We start from the raw sequence: 15,685 nt of genomic DNA on the forward strand, positions 1-15,685 counted from the left end.
CATACATGATGCAAAAGGTAATATTGAATTTCTACCTGAGGCATTCACTTGATGAAATGCACAGTTTTAGTACAGTAGAGAAGATGCCCACGAGATTTGAATGTGGTCTTTGAAACCAGCAAGCAGGTCCCACTTGAGTGCTTAAGTTACCCAGTCCTTAGTTAATGGCCTATGACAGGGACTGCAAGAACCCAAGAGTCACCAGAGGTCCATGATCTCTAGGTGTGACACATCAAGATTGGTACACACTCGGCTTTCCCAGCTGCAGCCAAAGAGACATTCGCCACTGAAGCTTGCTCCAGAAAGCTATAAAGTTATTATCTCAAAACCATCACCACCCCAGGCCTCGTGCATATCATGGTGGTGTCAGAGCCGCATTTGACAGGCTTGGCTACCCTGTTAAGAGTTGCCAGGGGAGGGAATTCTGATGAATGTATCCCATTAAGGTTTCTTATATCTGGCTGATATACATGGAGCAGTCTCCATGTATTGCCCTGTTCAATGCTTCTCCTTGCTTTCTTAGTCACTGTCAAGCAGGTTTTCTCAAGAGCACAGAAAAGAGGTCAGGAACAGATCCCTTCCCCAGACTGGAAATTGGGGTTGCTGCTGCTGTGGCACATGCAAGGTATGCGGTCATGCTCTCCACCCTAAATCTTCCTCTTGCAGCAGGAGGACAAGGTACTAGCAGTGCTGTGGCACAGACGGAACCTCAGTGGCACTGGCTGTCATGCAGTCTACACGGATGAGAAACCTGTGTGAGCAGCCATGGTGAAATTTCCATCTAAGCCCTGGTCTACCTCGGCATCAGCCTGCTCTTAGTGGGGATTAACCCTCTGCCCTTTTCTCCTGACAGTGAGGTAAGCAGAAGGCAGGCAGTGAGCTACAGTGCTCCCCTTGCTGCTCTCAGCTCCTATGAAGAACAGTCTGTGTGGCACATGGCCCTCACTGCTACCCAGCAGAGACAACTGCAAGTCCAAGTTTAAGAGCAGAAGCTTTGCAGCCTCTATGGGTGAAAAATCAAACAGAGTAGACTAAATAGATTATGCTAATTAGGAGATACAATATCCAGAGAAGAACAAGACAGTACTTTCTTTGGGGGACATGACTTGTTGCCCAGGTGAAAAATGAAATTTTCCCAATGGATCTGTCCTGGCTAATGTCCTTGCAGATATGCTTTGGAATAAATTATGCAAAGTCATTGGTTTGGGTATGTATCTGATCAGTTATCCCACATCCTCCAAGACATTTCCTATTTAATTTCATTCATTAAAAGAATCAACAAAAAATACACTTAGTAATTGAAAGGAAAACTAATGCTGTTTTCCCAGCACTTGGAAACATGGGATGCTGTCTTGCATCCAGTTAAGTGAGAGCTAAGTCTTCTCATGCAACCATAGTCGCAAGAGGTTTTGTTCTGCACTCCTCTGTCCAGGAGGCTGCTGTGGCTACCTTCAAATTCATCACTACCCAATGCAATTCATGGCATCCTGGTGCAGACCAGGATTCAGCCCCTCTCAGTGCTGCAATTGCTGAGACCTGTATCAAGATGGCAACTGCCGGTGCCAGTGACATCTGCCACCACTCGTGCTTAAAAATGGAACAGCAGGACCTGAGAGCAGAGCAGGGATGAGTACTGGAGTCTGGGAATGAAACAACACTATCAGGAGTAGGGCAAAGAGCTTGCTAGTGCATCCAAGCCTATTTAACACTTCTGGGTGAGTAGCAATGCAGTACATTGCAAGCAGATAAAAACTACTGAGATCTTTGGGTTGTAAGTTTTAGTGCTGGAAATCACATCACACTTGCCACAAACAAATGTTACACTAAGGGACAAATTAATGGAGGAGGTCTGTTTTCTGGCTGAAATCCAAATTACTTTTATGCTGCCTCCTGAATTTCTCAAAATATTAGAAAATCAGACCTGGCCCTGTCAAATCATCCCTGTGGATGAAGAGTAGAAGGTTGTTGCTGCTGGCAGTCCCACTGCCAGGCTGTGAAAATGCTAAGGTCTCATCTCTTCTCTCCTTCTGCCCAAACTGCTGGGCTCCTGGCCTCCTGGAGCCCCCAGACCTCTGCCCACACCAACTGCCCTGGGTGCCTGGGGGTGCCACAGCACTGGAGACCCATCCTCAGCCCGAGCCACCAGCCCCCAGCCACCTGGCCCTCGTGTAAATTGCTGTTCACAGAAATGATGTGCCTTCCCCTTTGGGCTTGGTTTTTCCTTGTGCAGAATCTTCCCAATTAGTGACAGCTTTTTGGCTGTTTAGTAGATCAGTCCCATGCTTATGTATGAAAATTTTCTTCAGCCTGTTTGTTCCGCATCCAAGTGTTTAATCAGTGATTATGCTTAAGGGTAGTCTGTGTTTTTATTATCTGCCTAATCAGATGAAAGAACGCTCTTTTATCTTTTTTTTTATTTATTCTTAATTAAGAAAATACCAAGACATTGCATAAGAGGAGTGCAGCCTTGTCCTCCTAGGCAGGAGCAAATAATGTTGCCAGGGGAAATATCTTGCACACAATCTTCCTTTCAAATCTGGTTATAAAAAGTAGTGGCACTGACATGATCAATTTGATAAAAACCAACTGCTGACTTACTGAACCCTTCACCAACCCTGGACAACTGAAAATGCACTTACTAGAACAACTTATCCCTGTTTATTTTTATAGATAAATATATAAAGTATAATCAAATAAAGTAATATGTGTATTTAATACACAAACACCTCTTTTCTTTGAGGTTACTACTGATTCCAGTGAAGCATGAATATGCTGAAAAAGAGAAAAAATAAAAAGAAAATAAAATATATGGTTAATTGAAATTTCAAATCCCCTTGAACAAGTCCCTGCTCTTCCCAAGACATCTGCTTCTCAGCCAAGGGTCTTCTGCTCTTGCAGGAGCAGCACACACCTGGCTGCAAACCAGGCTCCAGGAGAAGGACCCAATGTTACAGCAGTTTCCCCGCCACTGGTTTTAGGTCATTGACAACTCAGCAGTTTTTTCCCTTTAATACGCTTTTCACACCTTTCCATGGCTTTGTTGTTCCTTTTATGAATGGGTGTTGTGCTCAATTCCTTTCCCTGTCACTGCAAAGAATTTGACACTACTGTGTCGAATCCCCTTTAGGGAGCCCCTCATACCCCCTTAGTCTCCTGCAATCTCCTGGGTTTGCTAGTGCCTGGGTTGGTTTTGTTGGTTTTTTTCTCAGTTCTCTGTGAGGGCAGATGCCAGCCTGGTTTTTCTGACAGCAGGTAAGATCTGATTTGTTGAATTTTACCTATTTCGTATCTTTGATCTTTGTGAGATTTGCCTTCCCCTCTTCGATTAGGCAGGACAGGGAGTTGTTCTTGCTTCTCCTTTCAATACCTACAAGCACCTGGGAAAGTGGTGATTTCCTTTCAAGGAAAGTGCCTTTCCAAAGACCATCAAGGCTGCGATTCTGACTTCATTTTTTTTTCAGATTTTGCTTAGGTTTAACTGAATTTTTGTCAGCAGCTATATAAGTGTAAATGAGAAACAGCTTCATGCCTGACTCACTCAGTACTCCACCTCATTTTATCCCATCTGGCAAGAGCTCCAGTTCAGCTGCTGCAGCACAAATTTCTTGCTCTCAGGAGGCAGAGACGGGGCTGCAGGGTCCAGGAGGTCAGAGACCCCTCTCAGGACGGGCTTTGAAACAAATTTCTGTGATGTCACTGTTTATGCCCCCTTATCTCCCGGGCTGTCTGTGCCCACTGCCAGAGCAAGACCTGCCCCATTCACCTTGCTAGTGGGGCTCTCCCAGCCACCTGGCCCACAGGTCTTGAGACATCAACTTTTCTGCCTCTGCCAGATGGATATTGGAGGAAACAAATGTGTTCCCAAAGATAGTGCCTCCCTGTGTGGCTCTGAACAGCCGTGTGTCACTCATGCTCCTGCTGAGTCTGGCTTTAGGTACAGCTGGCTGCTCTAGGTAAAGAGGGTTATTATTTCTTCCCAGAACAGATTGTCCATATGATGGACATACAAAATGATTCAAGCTCTAAAAAAACTCCAAAACCCAGGAGAAGAACCAACCCTTATGGCCAGGGCAGAGGCAGCACAAGGCTGCACTGGCCAAATGGGAGCCCAGCGGGAGGTCACTGCCAGCCCTGCTCCCCTCATCCAGAGCCCACCACGCCCCACTGGGGCTTGCTCCCTTGAGCACCTGCATGTGGGGCTGAGGTAGATGACCATGATGCACCCACCAGTGGGGTGACTGTCACTGCCATGTTCCCACACTCCAGCCCCACGGGCAGGAGAAGGTTCTAGACAAGCCATGAGGGTCAAGGGGTGGAAGCCACAGTAGGAGGAAAGAGAGCAGAGTTAAGATGCCCCTGTTCTGAGTCTCTGTTGAAACTCTCCTTTGAGGTTAAACACAGCACAGAAACTTAAAACAAGCAGGTGGGAGAGTTTTCAAATCATGCAGGGACTTTGCCCTCCTCCTCAGTTCTTGCAAGATCTGCCCTGGGAGTGTGGGCACAGGCACGAGCCAGCAGGGAAGGCAAAGCAGCACATGCCCAAACCCCTGCTCTTTGACTCCTAATGAAATTCATGCAAATTTTAGAACATGATTGAGATGTCTGGAGCTTCCTCCACCTGTCACTGGCTTATTTCTAACAGAAGCCATAATGAGGCACCTGGAGGACAGGATCATTTTGTTTTCTTTACGGTAATCGCAATTTAGATGCTCTGTAATGTAATAGGAGTGAGAAGGGAACAGAACTGGAAGAGCTTGCCAGTTTGTCAGGTCTGATGAGCTGCAGCACAGAGGGCAGGCAGGCCCTGTCCTGCCATGTTAGGAACACAGCTTTGCAGTCCTACCTTGCAATAAAACCTGCCTGCTGTTGTTCTTGGGGGTTGACCATGCTGGCCTGAGGCACAACTACCCAGCAGCCAGGTGCCCTGACTGCCCCTCTGCACCTCTCACAGCACGCAGCAGCTGAGCATACAGCAAAAGCCAGCACCTTCTGGAGACAAAAGCAGATATTTCAGCTCCTACTAACTCAGCTGGGCCTTTCCCAGGGCCCTTGGTCTCCTGTATATGTGCCCAAGTGTGGCCAGAACACCCTGCAGTGCTGAAGCCAGAGTACAGAGGCATGTTGGCCCTTGGGGAGTGCCAGCAGGCATGGAGAGCACTGCCTTCAGGCTGGAAAATCTTACCTAGAGACCATCAACACAGAGTTTGGTGCACCTGCTTATATATTTTAAGCACAGACTTGCCTGCAGCTGCCTCTGCAAAGCAAACAAAGCCCCTGGTGCCCTATGTTGGCCAGTGAGCATTCATTGGACTTTCTATGCATCTGAGCAGGGCTGGTGCTCCTCCGCTAGGCAGGAACTGCAGCAGCATGTGCCTAACATACAGCTCAGAGCTCAGCCAAGCTGCACCCTCACCGACTCCTGCTCTGAAAACCGAAAAGTCCCTTTTACTGATTAAAAGGTCAGAGAATAGGGCCTGGCCCTTCCTCTCCTTGAGCAGCTGTTAGTGCACCGTGAATGCAGGACAACTCTGTTGCTTTACTCTTTGGTCATGGGTGGGTATTTTCCCCTTGCTTCCCGAAGCTTTCTTTGACTCACTGATGCTGCTGCTGCTCCAGGATCACCTTACAGGGATTTTTCCATGAGAAAACTCATGGAAACAAAGATTCTAAATGGTTGACTTGTACCTTGTTTGCTGTGATGCTCCTGTGAGAGTCCTCAGACCTGAGCACTGTCCCACCCCTCCCAAAGCAGAGCTGGGGCTGTGTGTGCTGCCTGGGTCACCAGCTGCAGAGTCCTGCCAGCTCAGGATGCCCAGGATACGCATACCGGGAGAGAAATGCTGTTCTTAAGTTGCCACCCAGCTTCTGGGACACGACTTGGCAGCTCTGCTTGGATGCAGCGTTGTGCTGGCTGGTGTCCGAGCTCATTTAGCACCTCGTGATCTACCCCTGCCTGAGCAGCATCTGGCTCTGCAAATGCTTCCATCACTGTGGGGAAACCACGGGCAAGCACGGAAGAGGGACTCCTGCCCCATGCTCTGTGATGCAGCACTTCTGTGGCACCAAGAGCTCAACATTCATTTCATGTGGTCCCTTTCCGTCAGTCCCAGACAGCTGGTGGGAGGGGGTGCCTGTGGGGGTCTACCCACCTAGCCTGGGGTGAGGGTAAATGCCCACATAGAGCTAATAGGAGGGAGCCCATCTCTGCAGTATGGGCTTGGGGATGGAAGAGAAGATAGGAAAAGGAGGAAGATGAGGGGAGTACCTGCCCACAAAGTACAGCAATACTTTAAATATGCACTTTTTCCTACTTCAGTCTAACGAGTTTTAAATAAAGCAACATTTCTGTTGTTTTTGCCATTGTGAAAAAGCGTTCTAGGAAGCCTGGTACTTCCTTACAATGACAGGTAAAAGACAGATCTATTGATAATGACACAGTGCATACATGAATGAGCATTTATAATCCTTCTGTACTGTGAAATACCTAACAGTGACAGAAAAAAACCCACACTAACACCATGGGTGTGTGCTAAAACATGTATTTTTTTTCTTGCTAATTCTTCCAGGGCAGTGGGAAATGTTGCAGTGCAGCTGACAATATCTCTCCAGTAATGAAATGCTGCGATTCAATGGTTTTCCACACTCACAGTGGCATTGCCTGCCTCCTGTTTGTATTCCTCCAAGAGGCTTAGCAAGATGAGAAAAGCTACTTCAGAAGCAACTGCGGTGTGTCTGCAATTGACCTGTGGGTTTGGGGCCTTATCTGCTCTAACACCTCTTCCTATGCTGGAGGGCATTTAGCAACAGGTAAATAGTTAATTTCATTAGCAGATTTGACTCCTCCACAGTGTGAGTTGGACTGATTGAGTCACAAGAGTAAAATGCTAAAAAGGAGTTTTATTCTAAGCTTTTTGTCGGGCTAGCAAAGTGGTATTTGCTGAGATTTATATAGGTCCGAGTTATAGAAAGGTGACAAGTTTTGAGGAGGTCTAGATAGGAGAAAATGACATGACTCATGTTTAAAACCAGTGGAGTTTCTTTTATCAAATACTTGTCAGGATTGCAGCAAAAGTGAGTGTCTGAAATTCCAACTGGAGGAGCAAACCATGAACTCAACATAAGGTCAGTGGGGAAGAGCATTATTAACTGACAGTTTACATTGTAAAGTGATTTCCCCTCTACACCAAGGAGGCATTTATCTCTGAATTTTAACATGATGAACACACAAAGCACAGATTTAAGGGCATCTGATAATGTTAATCCAATTATGGTTTTATTCCAGCATCCCTTAAATGCTTCTTCAATTCTTTTATCCAGAGACTTAATTGTCTATTATGAGTGAGTGAATCAGAGATACGAGGCAAATACCAGTTCTTGTTACTGAAGAAACTGCATGTTTCAGTATAGCCTAATGCTATGAATCCTGAGGACCCAATGGTATATTCTGTGTCCTTCCCTGTAAAAGGAATTGTAGGGAATATTTCTGGGTTTTATTGGGTTTTGGTTGGTAACGATAGCTGATCAAGTACATCCAGCCAAGGTGTCATGATTGTAGAATTGACTGTACTTAATTATTAACGTGACAGTTTTACTGCTGCTCCAACACCTTGTTGCAGTTATGTTTAGAAACCTCAGGTCTGTAGACAGGGACTCCCATCTTGCTGTCCACTTATACCAACTCTCTTGGGATGTCTTGCTTTTTACCTGACCTTCACCATCCCGGTGTGACCACCACGAGACTTTTCCCTCCTCATAGCCTTTGGTCACACACAGGGGCTGGTCATCTCACCTGCCCACTGAATAGTCTCCTAAGAGTCTCTCTCTTCACCAGCCTGTTGAGTCCATTGCTTTGGAAACAAGTGACTGGAAGCACACATGTATTTCAGACAAGACCTCACCAGGGCCCTCTTCAGCCCTCCTGTTGCCTTCCTACCCACCCACCCACTCCAGTTCTCCTCTCCCAATGTATTATCCTTGCCTCTATCTTAATTAGGTCACCTACACTTGCAGGACTCACAGACGGTGCTTCAGGAGGATATTTAACTATTCAGTATATTATTTCCCTGCTCAGAGGGAGGTCGCACAATTAGGCCATCCTTAGCAATTCTCCAGACTGTTCTGAACAATTTCTAAGACAGAGATGATGTAATTTCCCTGAGATGCACTAGAAGTGGCCTCCAGTTAGTTCAGGAGGTTTGCCTATCCACCCATATAAGCCATTCTTGCTGCCAAAGATGATAACATCACCCGTCATCTCCGACCTTTGAGAATAGCTCCTTACAGCTTCCCTTGCACAGGCACAGAGTTTATTACATTCCTTCTGGTAATCTGCATATGAAACATACCCAAGTGCTTTAATTTTTTCCTCACAGGTTAAAAAACATCTTTTTTTCTCTACCAGACTCTTTCAAAATTGTCTGTGCCCTAAAGTGTGGCCCTGTGGACCAGACACAGTGTCAAGCTCAGGCTTCAGAATGGCTTAACCTGGAGCAGTGATTACCTCCCTCCCTCTGTGAACACAACCGCTGTTAGCATCTTCCAGAGTGAACTTTGCTTTTTATGCAGCATTGTCACAATTTGATTCATATTTTGTTTGCAACCCAGCTGTAATCTGCAGATTATTAAGTCCCAAACTGTTGCTTATCCAGGTATTTTTCATTTTCATTTCATTTGTGCTTATTTATTACCCTCCTGAATGCAGTATTTTCCACTTTTTTTTTTTTTCCACAGCAGCTTATCTTACTGATTCCTGACCTGCCTTCCAACTAATCAAAACCACTTTTTAATTTATTCAGGCCTCCCAGCCTGCAGTCCTGGTGAGCTGATACTTTTGTTCACTTTATAAATGTAGCCTCTACACTTCTGTTAATTACATTAATGACAATATTTGCCAGAAACAGCCATGAGAGGCTCCTGCTGGGCTCCCCTCCTTTCCTCCAGGTTTGATTGCCTTCTGATATTTTCCATTCCCTCCTGCTCTGAAAAACCATCAACCAGGGCTGCGTGGTCGCTCCTGTTCTTTCAGGGGCTTTCTGCCAGTACCAGTGGAAGTATTTAATCTTCTCCACAGAGAAGTTCACCAGTCTGTAGTAGCCCTGTGCTCATGGAAACTAGCCAATTCGCTTCTCTCTGAATTCTCTCTTGCTGATGATTGCGTCCTGATGGCCCACTCAGTTGAAGACACAGCAGTTCAGCACTAATCACTTTGCACATTCAGTCAATTGCTTTGATTTCATGACCAGCCTGAAGCAAAGCAAATTACAGAGCTGCCTGTGGCAGGGGGACACACAGGCCACCCAGTTATTATGACAATCATGTTTCTCTCAAGGATGGGCAGAATTTTTGCTCCCTGGGGAACAGAGCAATGCAGAAGTGATGAAATTGCTCAGTGCACAGGCACAGTCTGCTGTGGCTTGGGAAGGCTGTCCCACCACCCGAGGCATATACCGCACTAGGAACCACACTGCATGATTGCAGGACAGGTGTCTCAAAGCAGTTGTACACCTTCTGCAGGATGGGATATCTATAAGGATACTCAGTCACTTCAATGCCTTCAATGGTTTGCAAAATAAAATCATCAAATAAAAATTCCAATGATGAAATTAATTCTTGTCAAATGTTTGGCTGTAGGCACATACACCCAAATGTACTCTATAAATAGTACTCTATACCCTTTGGTTAGACAGCCAGCTTGAAAATACCAATCATCTACAGTCACTTGCACTCTCATGGTAATTCACAATACTGGCTGGAAACAAAACCTGAAATCATACCCTACCAACCCAGTGGCAAAGAAACAATAATACATCGTGCAGTGCTGAAGAAAATGTGTACTAGTGCCATAAGCCAGTTTGAAAGAGAGAGTATATTTCCCATAAAAAATGTGAGCAGTAGGAAACAGTAACCCAACTGTTTGGGAACAGACATGGTCTATTCTTCCTGAAAGTATTTCTGCTGCAATGGCATCAACCTGCTTCCTCACACAGTCATCCAGTAGGGCCTGTCCTGATGTCACACACTGACCCTTGCTCTGGTAGTTCACTGAGGTCATCAAAGAGCTGGAGATGATCTCTGGCACAGAGACCAACCCCACAGAAACCTTTCCTGATCATCTGCCCAAATTGTTCCAGCAGTCCTTGGTGCCCCAAAAGTCCTCTGAGCTTTTCCAGTTAACCCATAGGATATTTAAAGTCTCAAAACTGGATGTGGCACACTAGTCAAGGTCTTAATATTTTGAGAACAGTGGACAGATTACATCAGGTGGCCTATGTTCAAAACTTCCACTTAGACACCTTCCCCTCAGTATCTATTTTCAGATCCACTATAACCTCAGACACTGTTCTGCAGAGTTGCTGTAATTGTGTGGTAGGTTTTAGTTACTTTAGTACTCTTACCTATTTGTCCTGATTGAATTTGCTCCTCTTTCAAGGATTTTTTCTAATTCATAACTTTGAAGTTTGAGTCCCATCTGTGGAACTGATTAAACTATCTGCAGTTGATATAATCCATTAACTTAATAACCCTATTTTATAAATGGCTTCATCAATGGAAATGATTGAGTAATACCAAAAGCAATACAGGTACCTAAGGAACATCAATTGTTCTGTTTTCAAGTTTGATGATGAAACAATGATAGCATTTTTCTGAACAACTTTATAGTATTTCATAACATTTCAAATGAGGCTGTTATCTTCTGCTTTGCTTTTAAAATATTGTGTTAAAGCAGTTGTTTCTCTTTTTTATCCTGAAGCTCACTATACTGTTTTTCAATAAAATCGTTTTAAAACAGTGTATTAGTAATAAATTTTTATTGGCAGATATAAACCCAAGCCTTATTTATTTTTAATTTACTATTTAATTCAAGGATTATCCCTCTTCCGTGAAGCTTGAAGGAAAAAGACATTGAGTATTTCAGTTTTCCCTAATTTACTAAATGCACATCATTTTGTGTGTAATTGATTTAACTTCCCTTTCTAGTAGAGGTTTCACTAGGCTTTAGCAGTCAAAATTTTTTTGTGGTTTTCACACATATCTGTGCTCTTACATTTATGCATAGATACATATTCTCCCTGTCTGTTCTTGTTGATTTTTCTGTTTAAAGAATTTATGGTACAGTTATAATGCCTTCTTATTATAATCTCTGGTTTCCCATTGCATTGGCATAATTTGTCATTATGTGTCCTTTTATAAAGTATTCTGGAGTGCATTTCATCTACTTAGGTAAGACATTCCAGCTTCTCAAACTTTTCAGAGAATACTGCTCTCCTGAAACCAGTTCCTCTCCTTCACACACCTACCTGGGGGGACCACAAAACAAACCTTTTTGTATAGAGAAGTGAACTGATATGAAGTCCATGTAAATTCTATTGTGTAGCTTTGCATCTTTGCCTAAAATTTAAAAATTGTACTTTGTAACCAGGATCAAACCCCTTTCTTCTTCCAGATTAGCAAACTTCTCCTCACTAGTCTGAATCAAACCTAAAGTAGTCACTCTTGAATTATATCCTCCACGAGTTGTTAAAATAGTTTTGAGGCTAATCTTTAGATTATTAAAAGGTGCTGGCTAAATGAGAACTAATAAATTACTCTAAACTGAATGAAAGAAGTTTGTATTTTGGTCTTTGAGTCAAAAACTGTTAAATATGTGGGTCACTGGGAACCAATACAAGTATCAGCACAAGATTTGTCTAACCAAATGAAACAACAGAAACATAGCATTACCTCAGTTATTTCTAAAGCGCCAACACTGTAAGTGCAGAAACTAATTCAGAAGATGGAAGGAGAACACCACCACCAATAAGTAGATTTAAACTTACTCTTTATGATGCACTTTCATCAAAATTTGTAGTTGCCAAGTATCAAATTTCATTCATGCAACATCAATCCACTAAGAAATACATATTCTGGTGAGAAAATTAAAGTCCATATTTATGTAAAAATTCTTTTGAAATAAAAATAAAACAAGATCTTTATTTAAAAAAAAAATATTATTTTTTTACTAACAGAATAATTATTTGGAAAACGTAATTTCCCACATGAAATAGTTAAAGGAAGTTAAATATATTTAAAAATGGAAGATTCTGCATTTACATAGTTATATGTCATTAATATTGAAGATATGTTTTCTGGCAAAAAACTTCTCATGCTTAAAAAATGCACCTTAGTTTTATACTGTACATTACAACATTCAGTAGTAAGAAACAGAAGTAGTAAACAGGTCATATGCAAAGAAAAAAAGTTACATATACAAGACAGTTACAACTGTGACACAAAAAAATTAAAATGTTCAGTTTTAACAGTATTTGAAGGCAATTCAAAATCATTTCAGGAATTTTGTGAAATTTAAGGCCATTAGTTCTAAATAAAACGTATCTGACACAAACTCACAAAACTGTGTATTTTGTACAAAATATACATGCAAAACCATTTTATAATTATATACGAACAGGCATATACTAAAATTTTTTTGGGTAGTTCTGTACACAAAATTGTGCACAAAGCAACATAGTTGTGCAATTTTTAAACCAGTTAATTAACATTATCATTCATGCACCCTGAATGAAAACGTGATGAAATGACAATATTAAACCCAAGTATTAAGAGTCAGCATCCCTTTGAACGGGTAATCTAGACAAAAAAAGGTTATGATTTTAAATTTTAAAGTTTAAAATGGTCCATTATAAAACATCTGCTGTAATCACTTCAAAAGACATTTCTGATGCAAAATTTCTAGTCCTTTAAGGGATGCATGATATGATTGAATGAGCTCGGTGACTCAACTGTAATACTCTGATAGTTCTGAATTGAGGTAATTTTCTTTAATTAATTATAGCAAGTAACTATTCTAATTTGTTTCAGTAGTTAGTTTAAAAATCTGTAAACTTAGATAAACTTAGAAATTGGAGAATCTCTGAAAAAATACACATACCTCCCCCTCAGAGTTTGGAGTTAGTTACAAGTCATATGCAATTATATTATTCACATTTCAGGAGTTCATTCTGAAACTGTGAGATGAATGGATTACTGAGCACTGACTGAAGCAATTCAGTTACTTGAAAACACATAGATATATTTGTCCTTTTCTTAGCTTTCATTTGTATTTGTCTGGACAAACATTCAAAGAGATATTGCTTCTCTTGTTATCTTGTGACAAACTATTGCAAGCTCGAAGACATGTGAATCCATATTCCAAACTTTTATTCTTAAGAATAGTTATAAAAGTACTGAAATTTAAAAATAGTAACATGTAAACATTGATACAGAGTAATAGCATTCCTATACATTTATATACACACAGTATTCAGAGAGGACACTATCTTCTGAGTTGAAAACCTGACTTGTGCTTTCCCCCTCCAATAAATACATCAAAAAAGTAGGATGCTTTGTAAAAAAAAAAAAAAAGAAAAAAGAAAAAAAAAAAGACTCAGATCACCAACATTTTACTCTTAGCATTTAAAAGCTTTTCAGTTGCTATGCAACTATAGGAGAATTTTGGTATGTAAAGAGAATTTTTCTAGCTCCAAAAAGTTATCAGTAGCTACTGCTGCATCCAGAGACTTGTGATAAATGCTTCAGAGCAGTCATATCTGAGTCTGCAACACGTGAATTGGAGGTGTATAGGGTGGTGGTGCAGGTAATGGCTTTATTCCTCTGACTCTCATGTAGGACAGAAACTGCTCCGGAATTTCAGCCAAAACATCTTTAGCAAGTCTTGCCATGCTTAACACGTGGTTACCACTTCTGTCAATGTAATCTCGGAATGGCACAAACTACAAAACAAAACAGATCATTAACAGATCATTCACTTAGGTCATTATGCAAACACAGAATACATCTTACAACCTAAAAATAAAGTTTTATCTAGGGAACTGAGAGATAACCCAAATATATCAATGAAACCTGTCCTGGGCAATCTGAGTGAGCCATGGCTTATGTGAAGAGGTTCACCTACAGTGAAAGCGTAAGGCTGTTTCTACCACAAGACAGATTTTAAAAAATCAAGATACAATGAATATATATATGTAAAATACATCATATAAACCACAACATATGTACATACAAAACAGGTAAGGTAGCATATTAATGTACTCTATCTCTCAACCCTTTTCACACAAAAAGGTACTTTTGTCTCAGAAAACTATCCTTAGCTTACATTCCCTGCTTCTGGGGCTCTCCTACCAGGCTGCCTCCCCTCTGGCACTTTGTGAATAGATTTTTTGCCCTCTGAAGTGAACAAAACAGAAAGGATGGCTTTATATTTTTGACCATTTTGCATTATACCTGGTAGAACTATGAACCATCCCAACACTTTTAGTATTATACTAACAGATGCATAAAGAAGCTAAGCAAAAAGGATTGGATTCAAACAGGAACTTTTTATGTGATACTCAGATCTGCAACACCTAAACCAGTTAGCTACCCAGCTCTGGCTGGGATTTCATAACACTTCATGAGATGCTTGTGCTACTGGCATAGAAAAAAGAAACAACCCAGGCTCCTAGATTTTTATTCAAAACAGAGAGTACACAGCAAAGCAGTGGGTTAAGTTTGCTAATAGGTTATGCCAAAGGAAAGCTTGATTTGAAATTTTGCTTCTTGATCAGATTCTGGAGCCTATCTCAGGGTAACAGCCGGATGACAAAATTGGGATTCAGTGTCCCAAACCAATTCTGGTGCTGATATGCCAGGCTATGCTATGGCGCTCTTCTGCTCCCCCATCCCCCAAAAAACCCAAAACAAACAAACCAACAAGTACATTGTCCCTATTTGTTTGCTAGCTGTTGTACTCCAGGATAAAACTAGAACTGATTGTTAAGTCAGACCCACAGAAATTTCATTGCCCGTCTCAACTTTCAAATCTTTTGCCCATTATACCAACCACACAAATTATGCTTTCTTGGATGCACAGCAACCACAGCCACAGACTAAATTCTATTTTTCTGAAAAGCATTGAAGTTTTCAAGATTTAGGGGTTACAGTGCATTACAGTGAAAGTTTAACCTACACTTAACTTCTAAGATCCTGAGAGTTTCCCAGAAAAGACAGAAATATAAGAAATCTAGTAAATGTATTAAACAAAGAAAAAAAACCCCAACAACCTCTTGGACAAAAAAAAATAACTGTAAAAACATCCAAACCCAAAGACAACATTTCAGGAATAATGAACTTAAATAACTTTTACAACAACTTTGGAAAGCACTTCTCACCCTTGACTTATGGAAGCCATCTAGGCATCAATCTACTAAAAGACGTTTAGAACTCAAGCAAGAAATGATTCTCTGCATAACTTTCCTGAAAAGGATCTCAAGCTGCCAGAAAAAAAGGCTTCCAGTCTTTGTATTTTAACTATGTTACATTAAACTGAAATCAAATTAAGTGTAACCAGCTACTGATTAGGGCATGCTCCCAGGAAGCAGTGTGTCTGCAGTTTTCTCTGAAGATGATGACTCAGTTGCAAGATTGTTGAAGCTAGAAGTGCTCTCACAGAGGTCTTTTAGTCCAACCTTGCTGCTCAACAGAACCAGCAAGCACAGGCTACTGCAGCCAGCAAGACTAAAAGAGTAGTATTCCAGACAGAAGCATCCTTCACTTCTTCGATGGGTTGTGTCCAAGAGCATATCAGGTATAAGGGCAGAAGAACAGGCAAAAAGGAACCTAATTTTAGGGTATGAAGCCAGGAAGCAAG

General features: G+C 41.8%; 1 protein-coding gene across 2 annotated transcripts in view; it reads right to left on the reverse strand.

Annotated features, from left to right (window-relative positions):
* Positions 1-15,685, reverse strand: part of CPNE8 (copine 8) — a 105,385-nt gene that overhangs the window by 16,135 nt on the left and 73,565 nt on the right. Inside the window, exon 20 of one of the 2 annotated variants that reach the window (XM_027640019.1) lies at positions 11,802-13,769. The exons of the other annotated variant lie outside the window; for it this stretch is intronic. Within the exon in view, the coding sequence (XP_027495820.1) occupies positions 13,581-13,769 (189 nt within the window). The 3' untranslated portion in view covers positions 11,802-13,580. Of the gene's footprint in view, positions 1-11,801; positions 13,770-15,685 lie in introns of those variants that run through there. 2 annotated transcript variants of the gene reach the window in all.

Source organism: Corapipo altera, unplaced genomic scaffold, assembly GCF_003945725.1.
Source record: "Corapipo altera isolate COAL_440 unplaced genomic scaffold, ASM394572v1 1b, whole genome shotgun sequence".
NCBI lineage: Eukaryota > Metazoa > Chordata > Aves > Passeriformes > Pipridae > Corapipo > Corapipo altera.